We start from the raw sequence: 25,191 nt of genomic DNA, 5'->3' as shown, positions 1-25,191 counted from the left end.
AATACAGAGAGACAAACAAGTCAAGAACTTCACCCTACACTGTAGGGAGCTAGCAGTGTGTGTCTACAAAGCATGCATGGTCCATCATTTCAAGGCTTGGGGTAACAAGTCAAGTCTTAATTCAGGTTAATCTTGGGAAGGCCTGGCTGTTCAAGTTCCTCAGGACACAGAACAGGCCACACTGTCTGAGGCCCTCCCAGGTCCCTGTCAAGCCCTGCCTGAGGCTGCTCCTGCCACCACTTGGCCTCCCGGCAGTACAGATCAGGCTCTTGGGCAAGCCCGCGCCTCAGGCCAGCCCACGCAGTGGGGAGGGTGAAAGCCCTGCCTCTCCCAAGAGTGTGCAACCCCCTCGTCCATCACCACAATCCTCGGCCACCTTCCACCAGCCGCTGCTCCAGGTTCTGTACTCCGGGGCTGTCATGGCTGAGTGGCACAGTTAGCTGGGAAGGTCAGTTTACAGGACAGAAGAGTTCCCTTTCTCATGCCACAGTCTGGAACTGACTCCCTGGACAAACCAATGAGCCTCCGTAAACGTGTTTGGGTGGCGTGGGGAGGAGGCAAAGAAATAGCAACAGGACTGGGCAGTGGTGGGGAAAGGACGAAGGCCCAGGAGGCAGGATGCTGGGTTCATGTGCTGACTCAGTCTTTGACCTGCTGCAAGTCCCTTCAGTTCCGCCTGCCCAGGAGTCCTGCATTAAGTCCCCTGAATTTTTCCAATTCTAATAACCGACAGTAGGGTGTGAACTGTCCTACCTCCTCAGGATCCCCTGCTGTGGAGGTCAGTGAGCCAAGGTGGGCCTCAGTGAGCTCACATCTATTCAGCAGCCTCTGTGCACCGGGTGAAGCACCTTTCCAGCTCACTTATCCAGCTCACTTAATGCTCGTACTAACCTGTTAAGACAGGTAATCACCTCCCTTAGTTGGAGAACAAGAAACAATCTCAGAGCGTTCACATGTCACCTGGGCTGAGGCTGCCAAATCGTCATGTGGCATGGCTGTCCCCTGTGAGAGAACCACGCATTCACCCGACAGCAGGCTCTTCAGCTGGGACAGGAGGGGGCTTCACCTTTGAATTTTACTAGTGGAAGTGAATTAATAAGCTCCCTCAGCAGAAAAATTAATAGAAGACCAGCTCTTCTCTTGATTATCAGAGTCACAAAACTACATTTAAGACCTTTTCCCTAGCATCTCAACCCGGCGCAGTTAGCACGCCGAGTCTTCTCTTTTCCAGCAATCCAAGGTAACCAACCAATCTCAGCACAAGAAAAGCAACAGACTTCATTTCCTTAGCTCCAAAGCCTGGGAATGAGGGGGCAGGGCAGGGAGCAGCTGAGGAAGCCCTCACCCTCCAATAACAAGCTGACCTCAAGGGGGCTTGTGACCTTCAGTGCCCAGATCATCAGGCCCCTGGGAGCTCCGACATCCGAAGTCCTCCTTGGCGGGCGGGGGGATCCTACCCAGAGTGGCCTGGCGGATGCTTCACGCGCCTTAGGTTGTGTTCACAGCGATTCCTCCTCTTCTCCACATAGAACAAGTGGATGGGGGTGAGAGGAACACGTGAGCAGTCCGTACACCAGTTAAGGACAAGGAACGACGTAAAGGGACCACGACCCTTAGGACGGGGAGCCCCAGGCTGCCCTAGGACAGGCGGGTCTGTGTCTGATTAGAATTCCTCAACTCCCAGTGCTCACTCCGTCCACCTGCCTGCTAGGACCGCTCCAATCTCCCTCTGTGAGAGCACTAACAGACTACCAGCGTATGGCATGGCGGGCACAGGAGGCACCTGCAAATTTTTCTGCATCCCCTGTCCCATTGCACAGGCTTCGGAGTGAGCGGCCGCAGGGATGAAGGCTAGGCGGATGGCTTGGCTGAAGAGCAAGTCAAAGGGAGGTCTGCCTCCATATCTTTCCTCAACGGTGCCGAAAACCACAGCTACAGGTACTGAGGGAAAGCCGCCTGAGCATCCTGGGTTTTGGAGAGGGGCTTGCTGGCTCCTATTTTGGGACTGGCTCACAACTGTGTTGTTCTGGTTCCAGCCTTCTTAGAAGTCTAGAATGAACATAAATCGATCTCTAGAAAATCACAATGCCCTGGCCCTGCTATTTACCATTTCCAACAAGCCTGCCTATGCCAGCTCTTGATGAGAAAGGTCAGACACAACTCATGAGGCCCTGGGAGAAAAGGAGGCGTAGGGCCCTCGCTGTCCTCAGACCCAGCAACAGTGCCAGGGAGCACACTTCCTTTGGGCTTGCTGGTCTACCAAGCTACCTGCACGAGACTTAAGTAATAAGCTTCTTACCACACCTGATGCCATGGCAAGAGAAGCCAGAGGCTGTACCACTCATGTGGGCAGGCAAGGACAGAAACCAAAGAGAGCAGAGCACTCTGTCAGGAACCGACCAAAACAATTCAACACAAGGATCAGGGGACAGGTGACCACGCCTACATATACGCTAGGGGCAAGGGAAGAGCAGGTGGCTAAGGAGAGACTGATGCTCTAGGCAGTGAACACAGACTCTATACAAACACAGACTCTGTAGAACAAAGCTATATACTAAATACGACCCAGAACTTCAGCACTTCCTCTCTCTTAGCATTGAAATATGTGCTCCCTGGGTTTCGGTATCTTTGAAAAAGGGGTGAAAAGGAAGATCCATCAAGTGTATCCTTATAAAAATGATACTAAGAAGACCAAACATGTGTAAAAAGTCATGAGCGAGTAGAATGAGTAGGCTCCATTTCAATTAGCAGTCCCTGTTTTCCTCCCACACCTAACTCAAAGGCTCATTATACAAATTAGTCTGAAATTTATCTTGTTCAACAATCTAGTGTAGACTGTAGAAACTCTGATTTCCTACCAGTTAAAATACAAGCAGTGAGCAAGGAGGTTGGCTTGGCAAACAGAAAGTGGCGAACTGCCCCTCTGGGGCCCTTAAGACTAAAGCAGCAGCCAACTCTCATCTTGGAGGGAATGTTCACTGGCATCTCTGAGCCTGCTTCAACCACCTTTGGGGACTCAGCCCACTCACCAAGGTGAAATCCATCCAATAAACAAGCTCTCACTTGTCCACCCAATACGTAGATATACCTGAATCGACCGTCGGGCCACTCAGCCTATAAACCTGGAATCATGAGTTACTCGTTCAAGTGATCGGTCTTTCTAAATAGAGCATAGACTCTCGGAGAGCAGTGATCAAGTCTCAACTTTTCTCATACTCACCTCCGCTATGTTAGTTATGTACCACTACGTAACACTGAACATTTATTATCAGCTTAGCTGGGCAGTTCCGGCTCATGGTCTCTTTGTAAGGCTGCAAACTTACAAACCATGAGAAGCTCTGACTGGGGCTGGAAGAGCCACTTCTGACAGGCTTCACACACACGGCTATTAGCTGGACTCCTCAGCTCCTCACAGTGAACGTGGGTCCTTCCAAAGGACTGAGTGTCCTCAAGACATGGCAGCTGGCTTTTCCCAGAGCAAGTGACCCCAGAGGGAGCACGCCCAAGACAAAAGTTGCAGTTTTTTTTTTTTTTTAAGATTTTATTTATTTATTTGACAGAGATAGAGACAGCCAGTGAGAGAGGGAACACAAGCAGGGGGAGTGGGAAAGGAAGAGGCAGGCTCATAGCGGAGGAGCCTGATGTGGGGCTCGATCCCATAATGCCGGGACCACGCCCTGAGCCGAAGGCAGACGCTTAACCGCTGTGCCACCCAGGCGCCCCAAAAGTTGCAGTTTTTAAATGACTTAATCTCTGAAGCGACACACCATCACACTTCCGCCATATTCTGTGGGTCACACAGACTAACCCTGACGCGACGTGGGAGAGGACTACACAGGGTGCGCTTATCAGGAGTGGGGATCACTGGGGTCTGTCATGGAGGCTGGCTGTCCTGTGCCCTTCTACGCTCCAGGAAATTTTCACTGAATGTGGAACAGATGACCCTTTCCGGGGCGGGGGCAGGGGGAGGCAGGGATTGAAGATGTTCGGTTGCAAAAATTCCGTCTTGGCCAACAGGCTCACGCGCTCTGCTGACCTGGCTAGCTACCATCCTCCAAGGCAGGAAAAGTGAACAGGGCACTAGAAGCAGTCAGCAGTGTTTCTGTCCAACCCTACAGGAGCTTCCCCTATTCTACTTCAACAACCGAGAAAGTGTTTGCAGCTAAATGCAGCTTCCCACTCACCCAAACAAGGGGGCATCCTATCAGTGCGATGAAGTTTGCTGACAAGGGCGCATGGACCCAAATGATGTCATCCATGGAGGGGTACCAAGAAGCGCCGAGGGCCTGGCGCTGCGGCAGGGCAGACAACAGAAAGGATGCACTGGGATCCCGTGATTTCACACGTACGGCCTCTTGGAGCCCAAAGCCACGCTGTTGCTCTGCTGCTCGTCAGTGTGGTGGCGGTAATTTTTGAAGTTAAGAAAGCAGCTCAATTTCTCCCCAACTTATGTAATTCCTACCATCAGACATAACCCCTGAGATTATAACTAGAGTGGACAAAATTTGTAAAAAAAAAAAAAAAAAAAAAAGGGCCCAGGAGCTGAGTTGGTAAGGCAGTATGTAAGGACTGGAGCCACTTGCTTTGGGTAAGGAAGGTTCAAAATGCCTTCATCCATTTTTTTTTTCCTGACTTCACTTATAAAAGATATTTCTCCCTGAATACAGAATCCTGGGTTAACAGGTTTTACTTTGCACTTTAAAGATCTTGTTCCATTGTCTTCTGGCTTGAATAATCTGATGGAAAGTCTATCAGTTCTCATGTTTATTTGTCTATATGTAGTGTCTTTTTTCCTCTTGATGCTTCTGCAATTTTCTTTTTATCGTTGGTTTTCAGCAATTTGATTATGACGGGGCTTAGTGTCATTTACTCTGTGTTCATCTGCTTGGGGTTTATGAAGCTTCTTGGATCCGTGTGTTTATAGTGTTCATCAACTCTGGAAAATGTTCAGCCATTAGTCTTCAGATTCCTGCCCCTTCCAGAAATCCGATGACATGCTAGACCTCTGATACTTTCCCATGGGTCACTGGGGCTGTTTGTTATTGTCTTTCTTCTGTATTTCAATCTTAGTTCATTTATACTGACTCATTTTTCTCCTGATTATAGGTCATAATTTTCTGCTTCTTCACCTGTGATTTTTGATTAGAGGCCATACGTTATGATTGCTATACTGTGAAGCATTTGGATTTTGTTGTCTTCCTTTAACGAGTACTGAAGTTTGCTGGTGTGAACAATTAAGTCTGTGAAACAGTTCGATTATTCTGAGGCTTTTCCCCCTTCTCTTCTAAATCAATTCTGAGCTATAATTTACATACCAAAATGCACCCACGTTAAACATAGTTCAAGAGTTTTGTGTACGCTGATGTGAACCTCCCTACCACCAATATACTAATTGCCATCACCCCCAAAACTATCTCCTGTTCCTTTGCAGTTGGCTTCACACCTACCACTTCAAGGCAATCTGCTTTCTTCACTACAGATGCCCTGTTTCTAGAATTTCATGTACCTGGAGTCGCACAGTAAGAGTATACCTGAGCTGCGTTCTTCTGCTCAGCACGCTGCGGCACGGATCACTAGTTCATTCCTTGCTGTGGCCGACGTGTACCCCCTCGCCCAGATACACCACAATTTACCCATTCCTGTGCTGGTGAGCATTTGGGTTGTTTCCAAATGTTTGGGGCAATTATGCATCAAGTTGCTATGAATATTTATACAAGCCCTTTTGTAGCCCTGTTCTCTCTTAAGTAAATGTGTAGGGGTGACACTGCTGGGTTGGATGGTAGATCTAATTTTTTTTTAATTTTTAAGATTTCATTTTTAAGGGAGCCTGGGTGGCTCAGTCAGTTGAGCGTCTGCCTTCGGCTCACGTCATGATCCCAGGGTCCTGGGGTCGAGCCCCACACTGGGCTCCGTGCTTAGTGGGGGGCCTGCTTCTCCCTCTGCCTCTGCTCCTCCCCACCCTCCTGCTCGTGTGCTCTAAGTAAATAAATCTTTAAAAAAAAAAAAAAAAGATTTCATTTTTAAGTAATCTCTACGCCCAATGTGGGGCTCAAACTTACAACCCTGAGATCAAGTGTCTCCTGCTCCACTGACTGAGCCAGCCAGGTGCCCCGGGTGCAATTTGCTTTATAAGAAACTTTCAGTTTTCCGAAACGGTTGTATCATTTTACATTTCTGCTGTCGATATATAAGAGTTCCAAAGTTCATATTCTCTTCAACTTTTGGTATTGTCAGTCTTTTTAACTGTAGCCATCCTGCGGGTACACGGGGCAACTCGGTTTAACATGCACGACCCTGGTCACTATGATACCGAACAGCTTCTGGAGCACTTACCCGCCATTTGCATATCTTCTTTAGAGAAATGTCTATTCTGCTCCTTTGCCTAGTATTAAATTACGTTGACTTTTACCTGACTTGATAGAATTCTTTACCTATTCTGTTTGCAAGTCCTTTGTCAGATATTTCTTTCCCAGTCTGTGGCTTATCTTTTCGTTTTCCTTACAGTATGTTTTGAGATCAGAAATGCTTAACTTAGATGGAAGTCCAACTTTTTTTTTCAAGATTTTATTTATTTATTTACTGGGTGGGGGGAGAATGAGCAGCAGGAGGAGAAGAGGGAGAAGCAGACTCCCCACTGAGCAGGGAGTCCGATGCGGGACTTGATCCCAGGACCCTGGCATCATGACCTGACCCGAAGGCAGACACTGAACCGACTGAGCCACTCAGGCGCCCCTCTTTTCTTTCTTTTTTTTTTTTTGGTAACAGTTCAAGCTTTTTGTGTCCTAAGAAATCGTTGCCTATCCCAAGGTCAAAAGATTCTCTCCTATGCCTCCTTCTAGAAGTGTTACAGTTTCCACTTCTACATCCAGATCCGTGCTGGAGTTCTGCTCCGCTTTTGCGCACGCCCTCAGCTTGTTTCCATGCTGTGTGCCCTTTCCGCCAGGGCGGCAGTGGAGTTTGAGAGTGGCTTTCTCAGATAAGGAGGCCCTTCAGAGGTGTCTACCAATGTCCCCGGAGCTCAACAAGTCTCAGATCTGACTGGACAGAACGTCTCCCAGCCCTAGAAAGTAGTTCAACTTCCAGCTTCCCAGCAGCTGTTCTTGGCTTTGCCCTGCGTCTCCCTCCCCCACACACGCACAGACTCATGTGCAGAAAGAGCCTTGAGGAGACCTCTGAGCAAATGTCCAGAGCTTTTCCTCCACGTAGCTCTTTTTTCTCCATGTTGTCCCTGGAAACTCCAACTGCTCTGGCTTCCTCATCTCTGTCTCCTCAACTTGGCAAGGCTGCTGTGCTCTGCTTGGGTTCCTCCTCACTGCTCTGAGATCTGGAAACTGCCTCCGGCAAAAGTTGCAGAGGAGACCACGGGGCTTACCTTATTATTTTCGGTCCCTTGGGAACCATTATCTGAGCTGCCTGTTGCCCAGTGTCTGCAAATAGTTGTTTCGTATGTTTTGGTCTGTTTTCTGGTTGCTTATAGAAGAAGGGCAAATTCTATACCAGCGACTCCTTCACTGGCAAAAGTCTCTCCATCCACTTTTGCACAGGCTCACATGTTTTATTTATCCACACGGGACAGATTCCTCTGACTTCAGTAAGCCCTGGATTGCAATCTCAAAAGGAAAAGCCTTTGGCTTTTTCCTAGTGCACCTACCCTGCCTACAAAAATTGCTGCAGTGATGCTCTCAGTGAAAAACCAAGCGGGTGAGAGACAATGCAACCAGATGGCATTGAGCAGTCCATGCGTAGAGGCGACAGGAAGTCCGCCGAGGTTAGAGAAGCAGTGTCCCTATGTCATGAACTACACATGAACCCTGCACACGGAAGGCAGGTGGAGCAGTGGGGAACCCCGGCGCTGGAGTGAGACCCACCGGTTCAAATCCCAGTATTCCACTTAGAGGCTGCCACAACCTGAGACACTTCACTTAACCTCTCCGTACCTCAGTTTCCCCAAGTATATAATATGATAATAGGAGCACCTGCTTCAGGTGGCTAATGTGAGAAACATATGAGTTAATATATGTAAGGTGCTTACAGGGCTTGGCATGTAATAAGCACTATACAGTGTGACTCAGTACTGTCGCCAGATCTAACACGGGCCAAAGCACCTTCAGCCAAAATACCTCAGAGCCTGTGGCTCTGACCTCCCAAACCAGGGGAGGCTTTACAAGAAGACTGAAAGCACAGATCCTACATTTACACAGTCTCAACATTCCCCCCACAATTTACTACTTACAGAGGAAAAATGTTAACTTCACAGTGGACAGACCCGGAGGACCACCTTACTGCAGTCATCAAGAGAACTTGGCCAGTACTGGGAGAAACCCACATCAGGTCCTCGGGGTCCGACACACTGAGGAGGTCACAGCGTCACTTACGCAGCATCCCTGCCAAAAACATAACCTGAACGTAATCATGAAGAACCACCAGACAAACCCCATCCGGGACATTCTACAAAACCATTGGCCTGTACTCTTCAAAAGTGTCAAGGCCAAGAAAGATGAAGAAAGGCTGAGGAACTATTCCAAGACCAGCTTCCAGGTGGGGAACACCCAGCATTGTGCCAGCACCAGCCTGGCCAGTAAGCCAGACCAGACCCAATGAGAGGCAGAGGTCATACCTGTCCGGTACAGACTGTCTGTCCTGCAACCTAACAGTATGGGCTAAGGTCATTAGGGGAAGTTTCCTGGACCTGGGGAGGATGTGGCTAGGTGGGAAGGAAGGACAAAAGCATTCAGGGGAAAGAGAAATGTGGGTAAGGGGAAGAGGCAGGAACGGGTTTGGCAGGTGTGGGGGCTGGGAGAAGAGCAGCCTTGGGGCACGTTGCCACATCCAGTGTCTCATAACATGGCTGTTCTTGGCCCAGGCTACAAGGCAAACCATGCGTTGTCTACAGCACAGAAAGAGTTCAGAAAGGGACACAGCAGGTCCAGGAGCCTGGGTGTCCTGCAAGACTCCAGGACACCAGCTTAGTTCAAGGCAAAGAAGGACAACCGGCAGCTATGGCCAGCGTGAGTGAGGACAGAGGAGCTCCTTGGTATGGTTCCATGGTTCACCGGGTCTGAATGCCTTTAGACAGCAACACGGCCATCACCACCTCTCCTCGCCCTTGTGCCTCACATTACTGCAGACCAAAATTCAGCCTAAGCCATGTCCACACTGGCCCAACCTCAAAACCTCCATTTTGGGGGGAGCAAGATCACTACAGCACAGCTGCTACCCAGGTGGGTGGGCTATCGTCCCATCCACAGCAGCGGCCCTCGAACTACAGGGGTCCATAGCAAGACCACAGTCTGTCTGTTGGCTGTTTCCCTGAAGACTTTTTTTTTTTTAACCTATCTGGGGTATTAGTAAATTATTTACCTTAACACGTTGAAAAAGACAAATCCCTATGTAATCTGCTCAGTGGTCTGAGAGGCAATGTAACATTCTTCTTAACTCTCCTTTCATTAAGCTTTTTTTTTTTTTTTTTTTTTTTTTTTTTTTTTTTGCCAGCAATTGATCAGATTTCTGACAGAAATCTGGGGACAGAATTATAAACCAGGGTTCTTGACAGAGAAAACACATTCCTACAGGCCTCCTCCACTGCGTCTGCAGGACCCCAGCACCCGCCCCTTGTCATCAGCCTCTCTTCCCCAGACTTCTAGACCCCAGTTCTCTGCAGAGCTCAGACAGGGTGGGAGCAGCGGTGGAGACAGTAGACCTGCAATCTTCAAGTCTGCTGCGTTGGAACAACCTGCAAATATTTTGGGCCCAAACTCACCGCCCAAGTAGAAAACCTTCTCTCGAGCTCTGACGCTGCCTCGGCCAAGATGCTAACACGGCCCTCGGCTCTGGGCAAGAGAGACGGTGTGCCCTGCTTCTGCAGGACAGCGTCTCCAGCGTGTCCTGACCCCGGGGTTGATGCCAGCACCTCACCTCTCTATATCATTTTTCATATTATTAGGTGAAAATGTCTTCTAAGAAAATGGAAAAGCCCTTAAAGAACACTGATGAGCTTAAGACAATAGAGGAGGGGCACCTGGGTGGCTCAGTCAGTGAAGCATCTGCCTTTGGCTCAGATGGTGATCTCTGGGTCCTCAGCAGGGAGTCTGCTTCTCCCTCTCCCCCTGCTCCCTCTCTCTCTGCTCTCTCTCAAATAAATAAAATCTTTTAAAAAAAATTTTTAAAAATTAAAAAAAATTAAAAAGAGGCTAGAGGAGCCCAGGGATTAGAACAAAAGCTGGAGAGAAGGGGAAGAAAAGCACTCTGAGAAAGGTGAACATATAAAAAAAAAATATAAGGTTGGTTCTGCTCGTGTCCCAAACTACTGTGCATACAACTTTGTCCATGAAAGAGAAAACTAAAGACGAAGTGTGAAAGCTCTTGACACCTACCACTGATTGGGGATCGGAAAAGCCATAGATACTCAACACCAAGTCTTTCAAAGTCAAGAAGAAAAAACAACATTGAGTGCCCCAGCCAGCTGAGTGACCTTACCTCCCCTACCCTCTGTACCATCCCACGGCCCCCGCATGAAAGCACGCCCCAGGTAAGGCCCAGCCTCACGCAAAGCAGCTCCAGCGGGGCCTGACAGCAGCACAACACGCCCTTTAGGATGAAGGGGACACTCTCAATCAAAGGAAACGTGGGAGGACCTGTGAGACGCTGAGACGGGATTGCAGTGACTCAGGTCAGAAGTCTTTTCAGCATAGGCACAAAGGTGATTTCAGTGGTTGACAGCCCTGGGGTGGTAGGTACAGGATTTCTAGAATGTGCTCACACCTGGCCTTCTCATAAGAGATGTTCTTTAGCAGAGCCCCAGCCCACCAAGGCCTGGGACGGTGCTCACAGACCAGGCCTCGCCCGCCCCGGCAGCTGTCCAGAATCCAGGCTGGCAGCAGCCCTGCCTCCTTTACACCCGTGTGCACTGTGGAGGGCAGCCGGCGAAAGTGAGTTCACAGTAACGAACTGCTCCCTTTACTAGTTAGCAGCAGTGCCTCTGCGGCTGGACAGCGGGGTCCGCAGGGGGACCCCCTGAGGTCTAAAAGGGACATGATAAAGCTGCTTCGAAGGAAACGTTTGCAGAGAAACAGTCCAAATGGAGCACAAGGTAAAGGCAGAAGCTGGCTTGCCACCTGATAATTTAACTCACCCTCTTTTTTAAGCACAAGCTGTAGGAAAAGAGGCCCGCAACTGGACAGGAAGGCTGTCTGGAAGCCTCTGTCCCATGCTCTCCAGCCCCCAGGACAATGGCCCTGCTCACAACCTCCTCTGGACCTTGGCTCTCGCCATTCCCCATGTCCCTTCCGCGTCACCCTCATCCCCGGTGCTGTGCTCGAGGAGGGCTTCCCCATGGCTGCTTCCCCAGCCACAGGCAGAACCCCTCACCCTTCCCCTCCAGAGCCCCCTTCACACTGTCCGGGCCGCAGCCCACTTCAGCGGAGAGCCCCTGGGGGACGGGGTGCGGGTCTCAGCAGTCCATGTCGAGGCAGCACCCAGGCCCTTAACAAGCCCTGCCAGGGCACTGTTCTCATCCTTCGGGGGCCACATACTGACCCAGTCTGTTCCCTAGGGCTCCCCTGAGAGTTCACTGAGTGACCCCCAAACTGAATAAATGTAATTCTCAACAGAGACAACTCTCGCACAGCACCCCCCCCCCCGACCCTGGACACACTGGGCACTGTCTGGAGACATTTTTATCTGTCTCAGTCTGAGGGAGGGGGGTGTATCTGGCATCTAGTGGGGAGAGGCCAGGGACGCTGCTGAACACCCAACAAGGCACACGACAGCCCCCGCAGCAAAGAATTATCTGTCCCCAAATGCCAATAGTGCCAAGCTGAAAAAGCCTGGGTTAGCTGGAAAACTTCCCGGTAGTGGAGCAGGCTGACAGGCCCACAGACCACTTCTAGGCATCCGTGAGGAAAAAGGTAACTTAGGGTTCTCCCCAACTCAAGGTTATAAACTACACTCCTTGCAGCACCAGGGAAACAAATTGTGAAAACCAGCAGGTAACGTGAAACCACTGAGAGCCATGCAGAGGTGTCCTCATCAGCGACTGAACCCCAGCTCAGCTACACTCCCTCGCCGGTGCTGCAGAAGGCTCAGTCCCGGGCAGGATGGCCATCCTCACGCTGCCAGGGAGAAGCTGCACAAAGGCCCGGGCTGGGACAGCAAACCTCAGATGGGCTCAGACACGCACAAAATGACTGGTAAGTCATTTCAAATGTCTACTTTCATGCTCTCAAGAGCCACAAAAGAGTCTGAAGTTCCAGGTAACACTTTGGACATAAAAAAGAATTATTAAGAAAGGAAATCAGAGTTGTTTAAACAGGATAAAATGAGGTGACGTAGCGAGGGGTTAGGGTCCTCCAAGAGTGCACCTGTGTGGAGAGGGGCCCAAAGAAGGCAGGCAGGGGTAGGGAAAGTGGTTAAGAGGGTCTGGAGTCTGCTGGGCCTGGCTTACATTTCAGCTCCACACCTACTAACCAGGACGGTGTTCGCCGTCCTTGTTCCTTCCGGGGATGCCTGGGAAGTACATCAAGTGCCGGGCACAGGAGCCAGCACAATGGGGACCTGGTACAGAGCAAGCTTCTGGGAAGACACTGGCTCTAGGGGCCAGCACCACCACCTGCCATTGCGGGACCTGGGGCAGATAAGGCCAGGGCTCGGGCACAGGTTAATCACCTGTAGCCACGCTGCCCTCTCAAGGCCCATGAGAGACTGTGTAGGTGAAAACACAGGTCAGGGTTAGGTGAAGAGGGGAGCACTGCCTCTACTGAAGCCACCTGCTTTGGGTACATGCTAATTTGGAATTCACCAGCATCGTGCTGGTTGTGTTCAAGTTTTCCACTATTATGCAGTCTACGAAAAGAGGGCGAAAGGTAAAGATGCTGTGCAAACAAGATAGCAAGGGAAATGTTTAACCTAATTCAGAAAACAAGTTACTCAAGCACTTGTGAAATGCTCTTCAGTGGGACTCTCGAATGCAAATATGGTAACAACGAGGATGACTTCACACCCCCCCCCTCCGCAGAGGGCCTAACGCGTGCCTGATACTGACCCAGCTTCTTTACATTCTTCCTAATCCCCACAGTCCCAGAAAAACTATTATTTCCATCTTACCGGGGAGCAAACGGAACTGTGGGGAAATATAGGTAGGCTGCTCAAGGGCACAGTGAAGCAGAAGCAGAAATGGAAGCCAGGTCAGACTGGTTCCAGAGCCACGGATCCTATTTTTAACCACCTGTAAAATTCCTTCAAAGAGACTTCATCTTCATGCAAATATTATACTAATTGCAAAGGATTTTAAACAGATCATTTAAGCAGAGGAGGCTGGATAGGCCCCTATAGGGCAACACTTGACAAACAGAGGCATTTAAAAGGCTAAAAAATGCATTTCATTAAATTATTCTTCAACCCAGACTGTCCTTTAATTCAGACAACTCCCTCTTGCCCTGATTTTACTCCAGATTAATTTTTACTATAAATAGAGGAGATCACCATGATGGATACACGCTACCAGATAAATTGGCGTTTAGAAACCCTGAAAACTCTCCAAAAATAAAGATTCCTAACCAGCTGCCACACTAATGTTGGCTGCCCTTCCTTCCCCTGTGGGCACAATACCAGCCTGGGACAGAAAAAGGGATGTTCTTCCCTTGGCTGTGGCTGGCACTCCAGAGGGAGCAAAGGAAACCAACATTTATTGAGTGCTAGGTGCCGGGCCCAGACACAGGTGCCTTCTCTCCTCATCTCCAGCTCCAGCGCGGCCACGACTGTGTCCCACCCTCATATCAGGTGACCAATGAGTGAAAAGTTATTGGGGAATAGGATATTCCCACGATCTCGAAGGATCACCACCACAGAGATAATTTAACCATTGCAAAGGGGGAAAAGTACCTTTACAAGGGAGAGATCCGGAGACCTCACCCCTCCGCCACATAAACCACCTCATTACTGAGAGCAGGGCCGCCTGAGGTCTCGTGCTTCCTGGTACGCCGTCCTGTGAAGCAGAGTACTGCCTACGGAGTGCTCCTGCTGTAAAAAAGGTCACCTGGACCTAAAACCTCCCCCAGACAAAACTCAGGGAACACAGGGGTCCACGGAACAGCTCACACACCACCACAAGGAAACACCCAGGCAACTCCGGGACACGGCACACAACCCCATGACAAGCGATCAGTGCTCTTCAAAACAGCTATGTCATCAAACAACCAATGAGCGTGCGAGTGAGTGCAGGGGGTGACTGTTCTATAGTAAAAATGACTTCAAAACACAAGTCATGCAACATGCGGCCCTTGACCAGCTCGGTTCTCAAAGACCGCATTTCCAAGAGACTTGGGGCAGGTGGGCAAGTGTGACTACGGACTGGCTGTTGGGTGCTATGGTCAAGGTTTCGTATCCATTTTCTTAGGCATGATCATGAAACTGATTATGCAGAAGACTGTCCTTCTCAGGAGACTCAACTGGAAGTTTTTAGGGGTGAAGTGTGATCCTGGCTGCGACGTATCTTCAAATGGCTTGGCCAGGAAAAAAAAAAAAGTATAAAGAGAAAAAGCAAATGTGGCAAAACACGAACAATTTCTGAATCTAGGTGGAGGGCTGATACTGTATTATCACTGTAGTATTTCTCATCTTTCCTGGATGTCTGACATTTTGTAAGGTAAAGACTGGGATAGGGTGGGGAGAGGAGACCCCAGGAAGGGTGGCCCCCGCAGGTCTGTGCGTACAGAACATGTAAGGAGGCCGGTTCACCATGTGAGGAAACCAGTGACCCTCGCACGAGACTGAGATTTCAAAGCCGGGCAGACTGGTGTGTGAGGTTCCTCTGGGTCGCAGGAAAGCTCTCATTTCTCAACGCCAGCAGTGTTTTTGTAAAACACGGACGCCCTCTCCAGCTGGCCAGTCCCCACATCTGCACCACAAAATTGGGAGGTAGGTCTATCCAACCTCTCAAACTGCTTGCTGTGTTAAAAACCGATTCTGTCGGGGCGCCTGGGTGGCGCAGTCGTTAAAGCGTCTGCCTTCGGCTCAGGGCGTGATCCCGGCGTGCCGGGATCGAGTCCCACATCGGGCTCCTCCGCTGGGAGCCTGCTTCTTCCTCTCTCACTCGTCTGCTGTGTTCCCTCTCTCGCTGGCTGTCTCTATGTCACATAAATAAAAATAAAAAAAAACCTTTAAAAAAAAAAAAAAAACCGATTCTGTCTATACTTCAGCCCGGAACTTTGTGCACGGTGAAGGAGGCTTGTGTTTGCTATGCATCCCACGTCCTGAGAGTCAACACCCCCAAACGCCAACATGCACGCTGGCCGACACCGACCTCTGGCTGACAGCCGGGCCATGGTCCTGCAGTGGACAGTGTGCTCAGCTCTGTTCTGCTGTGACTCTGGTCTGAGCAATTTCATCAAGTCGCAGACTAGAGATAAAGCCACCAAAACAAGAGGAGCGGTTCAGCAGGCAGGTCATGACAAGCCCCCTCACTGAAAGCATTTCTTTCTACTCAGACACCAGTGCTTCTCGGTGACGTCCCAGAGAACCCAGACTGGAAAGTCCCTTTAAAAGCTTGCCTCCGAATGTGTTCAGCTTTCCTTGCATACAGAGGGTAGCTTAGGTAGCGCAGGGAGGTGTGAGACATGCTGACCTGTCTTAGCCGACACCGAGACATGCGTGTGGATGCTGGCCGGTAACAGTCTGTATTTATGCAACTTGAAGAGAGGCGACATACATCACCTGGCATTCTTAACTCTCGACTGTCTGGGCTGAGACCATCTGAAAATCTCCATACAGAGCCAAGCACCAGGATGAGAAATCCTGTGAGAATCAAAAGCCTCCCATATATATGTGTGTACACGTATGTGTGCGCACACACACGGATGTACATATATATCTGAAGTCTTCCTCCAGGACAAAACCCTCTAGGTAAAAAACACAACCACCTGTAAATGGGGGAAAAAAATGATTTTTCTGGGTAGAAAAAGAAACATAAGGATAGTAGTCTGAGGAGTCACTGAATTCAGGGATGTGAAGTGATGAAAAATGCCTCAGCCTGTTTGGCAGAGAAGGGGGTGTAGCCAATGGAACAGAGCTGGTCTGCCCGGAAAATGGACCAGTGCCTGCCCGCAGAACTGGGGAACTGTCGGAGAAGAGAGCCAATGAGCCCATGGCCCGGGGGGAAAAAAGCACCCAGGTGGGAACAGACTGTGACCCCAAAGAGGTTAACTGCTCAGGAGAGATGACTGCTATTTAAAATATGCTCGACAAAGAAAACAGTGGAACTGACGAAGGATGGAGAGGCTTCATCTTAACACACCGAGACCTCCCTCAAGGGCGGCAAGGTGGACACCTGGCACAGAAGCCTGGCACTCTTGCCAGCAGCTCTGCCTGTCTGGGGAACCGACGCTGTGCCTGGAAGACAAAGCCCAGGCAAACCAAACTGCTCACAGATGCACTTCCTTGACAGCACCTCCACCCCCTCCCCTCATCCCCAGCAAAGTCACTGCAAAATGTGATGCAGCCCCTGAGAGATTCCCTCCTCAACCCCACAGTGCCAACGGGGAAGCCCCGTGGTTCTCAGAACAGAACCAGCAAGTTGAAGAGATAAGCAAGGGTAGACACAGTTCTCACCCCTCCACCCCTTCTCCCCGTCTCTCCTACTCATCACTGTCCCAGAAGCCAATGCCCATTTCCACAGGCACCCTCCTCATCTAGACTTACATTGAGCAAAAGGCCACTCTGTAGTCTGGTCTTTGCCTACAGAAAGCACCCACCGCAGTGGGGTTTGCCCATGTGCTCGCACTGAAGATTAAGCAAAGTGGGTATGTCCCTGAAGACTCCAGGGCCAGCGCCGTCACTCAGAACACAGGCGACCTGGCACACTTCTCAGCGACAAGCAATTCTGTCCGGCCATAATCATATTTCCCTCCCTGAACCACGAGTATCAAGCTCTCAAGAATAAATCGGGCCATCAGCAGCAATCAAATCCACGGAAATAGCCAGAGCTAGGATAGCAAATCCTAAGTTAGGGAACAAAACGCAAAGTAAGCTTGCAGTTCCTTCAGAGAGAAAGGAAGACCAGATGGAGGGGACAGAAGTGGGAGGGGAGGGGGACCCACGCACGGTGTCTTGAAAACACATGCATACAGTTCATGCCCCCAAGTCAGCAGCTGATTTTGGCTAAGTCGTCATAAATTAATACTGTGGAAACAAGTGGGTATTTGTTCAGCTGGGAAAATAGCAAGACAAGCAGAGACTAAAAAGGAAAGAAAAAGTGGCAAACATATACAGTCGGGCACTTGGGGTAAGATTTATCAAGGCCAGGCAACGAGAAGAAGTGTCATCCCAGAACAGCCTCTTTGGGGTTACCTGAATGAAGCCTGGGATAATTCATTCAAACAAGCCCCGTGTTATGACAAGCAAAGCTGTAACGCCAGCAACTCCACCCCAGAAGACAAACGCACACAGCTGCAGGATCTGTCCCCAGTGCGAAGGAGCATACTTTCTGCAGAAACTTTCCACTCTGCCCATGTGAGCACAGTGGGGAAGTTTTGAGAACCAGTCATTCTGGAATGAATGCCTCCGTACAGATCGTTATAACCCTTCCTTCCCCCAGAATGCAATCACAGCCAACTGAAGCCTCCTGTTAACTGTAATGAAGGGAATGACGTGCACCAAGAAAACAACACAACCCCAAACGCACAGCACACCTGACAACAGGGTGGAACTTCTAGTTCTCCAGAAGGGCCATCTGGGGCTTTTTCCCCTCCATCAGGAAACTCTCAAGAAAGGGCCCGTGGGGACTTAGCACAGGAATTCTGCCACCTCTCCAGACCTTCTGAGCCACCTCCTCCACTAAGCCACTAGGTTGCCTAGTCGCATGGAAAGGAAGGAAACTTTAAATACAAGTAATAGAGTGCGTTGGGCAGGGGAATGGCCAGAGGAGGCTTGAGATGCAACTTAATCAGGAAAGCTTGGGACAGATACGGAACAGGTGGACCTGTTCAGGAAGAAAGGAGGGGAAAGAAGGCAGTCTGGGTGGGTCCTGCTCCAACCAAAACAGAAAATAAAGCTGGGGGGAGAGGGGGAGGCGGGGCAGGAGGAAGTAGTACTGGGAACGCAAAGCATGGCCTTACAGTCCAGGTATTGCAAAGTAGCGGGGATTTAAAAGCCAAAGGGAGACAGCAAATCTTTGCGGAGTGAGGAAGCAGGAAAAAGCCTAGCAACAGACAGGGCATTTAGGGAAGCGGGTTCAAAGTGCGAAGGGAAGGCTAGGAAGAGACTCTATGAGAGGGCACAAAGGATTATTCCAGCTGGGGGGTTCATGGCCCCAGGATGGAAAGTGGAGTAGCCTTAATTCGCGATGACAAGGTAGCGGGGGAGGGGGGCGCGAGTTTTAGTTCTCTCGGAAGAGAGGCGTGTGCGGGCTGTAGGAGAAGAGAAGGGGGGACCCCCTGGCTAAAGGCTGTCGCGATAAGGCGAGGAACTCAGGACCCTGGGTCGGGGGACGGAGCTCCCGCTAGTCTGGGAATGCCCAGCCTGCGCTCGCGGGCAGAAGGCACCCCCGCCACAGGGCCCGGAGCCCCAGGCCTTAACTCTTCAGGCAGGAGGTTCCCCGAGGCGGGGCTGGGCCTGCGGTGGTCCCACAGGGCCTCAGGAGGGGCGGGGGTCCAGGACTCACGCATTAACGTGCTGAAGGCCACGACGCCGAGCAGCCCCTGCAGGAAGATGCCGAAACTGTGCATGAGCGCGCCGCTCTCGCAGCGGCCCGCCCCGGACGCGACGGTGGAGGGCGGCCCGCCCGGGAGCCTGTGGCTCGCGTTCCCGGCGGGGCCCTGCATGGCGGGCCTGGCGGAGGGGCGCGGGGCGCCGCGGCCAGCCCGCCCGCCCGGCCTCGCTGCCTGCGGGGGCCGCGCCGCCGAGCTCCGGGCCGGGAGTCCAAGCCGGGAGCCGGTACCTCCGCCCCGCGGCCCACTCGCCGCCGCGCGTAACCCGACGTCTGAGACCGCAGCGCCTGATTGGCTCGGCCGGGCGTGGGGGCGGGCCTCAGCTGCTCCAGCTCTTCCCCGCCCCCCCACGGGCGGGGCTCCGGCCGGGCGTGGGGGCGGGGTCGTGCGTCCAGGCCACAGGTAGAGCAGAGCAGGTGAGCCGGGCTGCGCGGATGCGAGTGAGCCCAAGGACCCCGAGCTCCAGGTCGGGAAGGCAGGAGCCGGGACCGTCTGCGACTAAATTCTTTTCTTTTCCAAGATGAACCCCTCATACCCTGCAGAATTTATTAAAAATACTCCTGGATTCCACCCTCAGATTCCGATTCAGTAGTTCTGAGACAGGGCGAAATAATCTGCATTTTCAGCAGCCTAGATTATTCTGAAGGAGGCGGTGAGGAAAACAATCCAAGACTCTGCACACAGGCATGTTCCTTCCAATCCAGACGTTTGGCGTCCTTCTACTTTCCCTGTTAGTACGAATATTGTGGCCAAAAGCTTTTCCTAGATTCGTCAATCAGGCCCGAGTCGACTTTTTTCTTCCCTAAACATTATGTAAATGGTCATTTTAATCCAATCACTGTCATTTAGAAATATACAACGTTTATACTGAAAACATGGGAACATATCCCCATCTTGTTCATTTTGAACGTGCTTCATAAAGCCAAATTGTTGGCAACTGCCAGAATCTCTAAGGTCCCCCTCCACACATGCACGTTTACTCCCACCTTAACCCTTTGACTCCGTGGGACCAGCTCTCTACCTCTACGAGGGCCTGTAGTGCCTATTCTCCCTTCTACCTTCCCAGCCCCCTCTGGCTTTTCTCCGGACATCTCGTGTTGGTGCTCTCCACTCCCTAGCCTTCCTGCTGCATGTACATATGGTATTACTCCAGTAGACACTGGGCTACATTTGTGGAACAAAAAAAACCGTATTTAGAGAGTTTCCCTAAAAAATATCCACCAAGGAATCCCAATGGGCTAAATGCTTACAAAAGCTTTCTGGGTTCACAGGAATATTAACCTGATTATCCAGAGAACAAAAATGCTACTGGCTCCTTAGAGCCAGTTCTCTAGTCCTTCTCTTACAATGCACTTCACACCTCCTGTGTCTTAAATGGCATTGTAGCTGCATGTACTCTTCCCTTTTCTCTGCTGAATGAATGCTACTTGTGCTTGAGGCCCACCTGACCTCCCTCTCCCCGGCCGGCTTGCACATGACCTTGTGTATACTGCTCTACTAGAACTTTTCTGACTGCTCCATTAGATGGCTGTACACGTCTCTCTCTCTCTCACACAGCTGAGTGTGAGCCTCCCGAGGGTGGGAACTGGTTTTTATTAGCCCTTGAATCCGACATAGTACCTGGCACAGAGAACATGGCAACACTTCTTTAAATTAAACTGAATTTTAATTTATAAAATTTAAAACTCTCCACAAGTTATTGAACATGGGAAAATACACAAAATCAGGTTAAGAAAATAAATAGGTCAGGGGAAATTGCATTACTGTCTTTAAATCTAAGAAAGTCTCTTATGGGGATGCTCAACAGTTACAGTCCATGTTCAGAGGGAACCAAATGAGAGGACATGTACTTAGAGCAGGAGAGATTGTGGGCTGGGTATAAGGAGACTGTTAGTTGCTTGAAGATACAGGCAGCTTAAGGAAAGTTGCACACCGAGCGGAAGAATGAAGGTTTTGACAAAGCACTGCTCTGCACATCCAGATGTGGAGGGATCCTTAAGGCCCGTTGCTGCTGTAGCAAGGCAAATGTAGACAAACGTTCTTCTGAGATCGGGGGCAGATTCCCCAATGCCAGGAGCAAGGTCGCTGTGGGGAAAGTCTGCTCTTCCTACCTTTCCTGAACTGCAATTAAAAAGTACCCAAATCCAGAGAGTTGGACAGCAGGAGAGAAGGGAGAATTCTGGAAAGGTACATTTTATTGATGTAGAAAGGAACCTTCTGCTCCTTTCAGAGATGATTCTGAGGCCCCACTGGAAAGAGTTTTGAAGGATTTACTCTGGCCAAGATGTCTTCTTCGCTGTCAAATGAAGTTAAACGTAGCTTAAGACCTGTTTTAATTCTCTTACAACCACTTAAAACTGTCATAATATACCACATCTTATACACTCTTATTTACAAAAAAAACAAAACAAACAAACAAAAAAAAAACCACACACAAAATATTCATCCAAAATAGTTTTTTTTAATCCCTTGAAGTTATACCCACCAAACTAGATGGGAGTTATTTTAATAGGTATTCTTGTGCATATTTCTCCTTAATTATACTTCATCCTCAATGCATAACTTTTAAAATTAAGAGAAAAACAGCAAGCAGGAAGGATACAATGCAATATGCATTTCGTTTTGTTCCAAACAAGCAGCTTAAAAAAAAAAAAAAAAGGATAGCATAAACAAAGTGCATCAGTTCCAACAAGTTAGTATCAGAAAGAGGCCTAAGGCGTGCTGGAACCAGCCAGAAGTCCCACCCTAGCAGGCCTCTGATTGTCTTTAGAGAATATTCAACCAAAAAAAGGAAGAAAGGAAGAGGAAAAGAAATGAACACTTTAAAATCTCAAAAGAAGCATTCGAACTACACTTCCCTAGAGCCTTCTTGCGAAAGGAGATAAGTAACTGTCCAGTTTTAACTTTGTCTAAACTTCGTATGGGCCCTTCAATCATCTGCTTTGTGACTTCATTTACCCCTAAAGCCTACCCTCCTCCTTCCAGCACTCTTTGCCCACCTCCATTCTGCCAAGCTAGGCATGCAGTTGGGTTGACTAAACCATGTAGAAACCCTTCAAGACTGAGTTTCCACACATCCTGAGAACAGGCACCCCCATCAGCAATGGTGGCATCATCTCACTAGGCGGTATCATCCTTTGTCCCCCAAAATAGCTCAGGGTCCACACTTGACTGCTGGTGTTGAGGACGTGTCCGCCAAGGCTGTATGTAGATTGTTTCTCTTTTAAAACAGTCCTTTGTGATAGGCCATAGCACCAGGACAAACCCAAACAGTGTAAGTCAGAAAAGACGTAAAGGGAGGGAGTTTTAGGCCTATTTCTCCATTCCCCCTCTCCTGGTTTTGCTGGTTCTTGTGAAAAACCTAAGAGTTCTGAAACACCAGAAGCAAGACAATCTCCAGTGCATTTACTGCCCACCACCTTCTATACCTTCACCCTGCAGGCTGCCCTCAGAAACAAGGCCACCTCTGTGGTCTGGAACAAGTACAGAGGACACCCCAAGCGAGAAGGCTTAGAACCAGATCCTTGGACTGGGGTTTGAGTGTAGAACTCTTCTGCAAAAACTCCAAGTCCAAAGGTGGCTTGCTTGGATAGATGCAAATTTCCGAAGTACGCATATTCTTACACAAGGTGTGAGAATCGTCAAAGTTCACTAACAGAACGTAGTGAAGTGGATCAAGTCATGGAAGAATTACAACCGCATGAAAGGGACTGACTTCTTTTTGGCTTTGCAGGAAACTTTGTTCTACAGAGTTTCTGAGACAGCATCAGGACCATGACACATGGTTATTTACAGTGGACCCAAGACCAAAGACATTCAAATTTTAAAAGGGGGTCCGTGGTTCCCACTGAGATTTATACTTCACATGTTAGTGATGTCTTCTCCTTCATCTTCCTAAGGCCAAATGATAACACAGAACACTTTTGAACTTACACACACACACGCACACACACACACACACACACCCACACACCCACCACCCCTAGAATACAGGACCAGTGTTCAAACCCAGCATGTGCTTCCACTGTTGAGACTAAGGTCCTAACATCTCTCTCAGAGCTTCTGTGGGCATCAATCAAACCAGTGAATGGGGTCTTCAATGTAAGTCTTTGGTGATAGGTGCCAAGTAAATGTGTCTGTGAGTTTTCCCAAAGTTCCCATCTAGATAATTCTTACCTACTGTTAACAATTTCCTGACGTTCTGTGTGTCCCCCAGAAATACTTTTTGGCTTGCAAGAGGGGAATGGTTCTGGGTCCTGCTCTAGCTAAGGCCTCCTAAAGCTTTTAATCTCTATTCAGGTACCACATTAATGATGGGATTAATAAAAGAGAGTCAGTAAAATATATTCAAGTCCTCAGGAAGCTTTGGTCCAAGGCCCTCTCTCTCATTGTGAGAAGAACTACCTCCAGGAGAAGAGGCATATAAAGGCCAAGCTCTGAGCTGGTTTTCCATGTCTGCCTCTATCATATTTCCATAAATATTTACCAGGAAGCCACTCTCTTCCAGAGGTTGCTAAGTATCCTTCCCTGACCTCATGTATCCACAACATAGATGCCGGGAGCCACCTACATCACCAAAGAAAGGCAGATATAGGTAAAGCCCCAGTAATGCATCCCCTGCATTAGACACCTCAACTCACCTTCCACTGAGAATGATGAGGGCAGTTTACAAAGGAAAACAGCACAGTTCCCAGAAGCCCACAAAATACAGTCAAAATGTCACAGCACATCTTCACGTACAATAAGAGGTTTCCCTAACACACTAACATAGGCTAATAGTGGTCGGTCAACTTCAAGGTCCAGGAGGCTTATACAGTCCATTCACCTGTTTCCAAGTTTGTCAATTCAGAATCAAAAAATGGATCATGGAGTACTTCCTGACCTCAGGCAGCTGTGGACCAGCTGAAGCTGAAATTCAGACAAATGCAGCCTCTGATAATGTATCTCTCAGAAATTTAAGAGGGTATCAATGTTTAAAGAACAAAGTTCACGTGTAATATACAAACACTTTACCCCAACATGGTGAGTTATTATCAGGTTTAAAATCTGTTTCAGAATCAGAGGAATCAGACTGTCACTGTTGTCCAGACAAGCCCCAGCAGCTTTAGGAGGGAAATGGAGTCTAAATTTTCTACTAAGAAAAAAAAAAAAAAAAGCCCTGTGCCAAATTCCCAATTACCTTCTCTTATTTAATATATGGGAGTGGGGGGTGGGGTATATAATTCTTTAATGCAGTGGCCTGAGAAACTGTATATCACCATGAGAATGCAAGAAATATTAAGGGAAACCCAACTTAGAGTTGGCTTCTCTCTAGGAGAAAGCTGAGCTTGAATAATCACGGTACAGACAGGGGAGCCCGCTGAGCCCTGACTGACTATACCCAGATTCAAGATGACTCAGGGCCGTGAGCTTCACCTTTCCAGGGGCTTTGCCCCCTAACCTATGGTTTTGGAGACGGCAAAAGAGAGACAACTTAACGTATTCACTGTTGCATTTGGTCAATTCCCTCTCATAGGAAGTAAATCTCATTTCCCTAAGTAAAACAAACATTGATCTTCTTCAAGGAACTCCCTGTGCCTTAGTGCCTTAACTGCTGAGCTCTCAGGAACCTTAATTATGTAAGTTACGCACCCCCTCCCCCAAGACCCTGTACTCAACACTAATTGTTCCCAAGCATCTCATATATGCTTCTCTTCCATAGGCATAAAATTACATTTTTAAAAACCGGATCGCTAAGTTCAAACATATTAACTTTTACTTAAATGACGCTTCTTTCCAGGTCTATCTGGTAGTAACTTAAGCAAAGAATTGATGCTTTAATATACGGTTTGGTTGGAGCGCTTGAGTTAAGGTGGTTCATAAATAATCCAATGAAGAGAGGCTGCAGACCACAGAATGTCTGCCAAGATCCATAAACTGGTGGGAGCAGGAGAGGGGAATAAAAGGGAAAAATCTACAATCAGTTTAAATTTGTAATAATACTACCTTATATTTGTATAGCTGTTTAGAATTCACCAAGTTTGTAGTTTTAAAACATTTTCAAATCTTGACGATGAATAATTAAGTTATAAATTTGCAGGTAACTAGGATAATTAAAAAAAAAAACAAACAAAACCAAAAACCCAAACACTCGGCAATGCAAACCATTTAAAGGAAGCAATCTATGTGTGCCTCCTTCCTCATCCCTCCTGGCTGGAACAGCACAGCAAACGCTACTGTTCTATAGTAGCTAGCAGTGCGATCCTAAGTGAAAATTTGCCTGTAGTTTCATGTTAACCTGAGCTGGGCCAAAAGAAACAACTAAAAGCAAACCAAGTTGTTGAGCTGTTGAGTGGGAATCCTCAGACTGTAGATTACATTCAATTTAAAGGTTTCACCAAGAGGACATGTAAATGTGACTAGGCCAAGAGGTTTCCAGAATCCTTAACCACCTCTCAATCTTTATGCAGCCACTGAGGACACGAGGACACACTGTTACAGAAACTCCATGCTC

At 49.0% G+C, this 25,191-nt stretch overlaps 1 protein-coding gene across 1 annotated transcript in view; it reads right to left on the bottom strand.

Annotated features, from left to right (window-relative positions):
• LOC103675064 (store-operated calcium entry regulator STIMATE) overlaps window positions 1–18,837 on the bottom strand; it is a 52,919-nt gene extending 34,082 nt beyond the window's left edge. The window contains exon 1 of the mRNA XM_040628694.1: window positions 18,653–18,837. Within this exon, the coding sequence (XP_040484628.1) occupies window positions 18,653–18,812 (160 nt within the window). The 5' untranslated portion in view covers window positions 18,813–18,837. The remainder of the gene's footprint in view (window positions 1–18,652) is intronic.
• Between the last annotated feature and the right edge of the window lie 6,354 nt (window positions 18,838–25,191).

This window comes from Ursus maritimus, unplaced genomic scaffold (assembly GCF_017311325.1).
Source record: "Ursus maritimus isolate PB19 unplaced genomic scaffold, ASM1731132v1 scaffold_14, whole genome shotgun sequence".
In the NCBI taxonomy this organism is placed as follows: Eukaryota; Metazoa; Chordata; class Mammalia; order Carnivora; family Ursidae; genus Ursus; species Ursus maritimus.
Note: the sequence above shows the minus strand (reverse complement) of the source record. Positions and strands in the feature narration are given on the sequence as shown.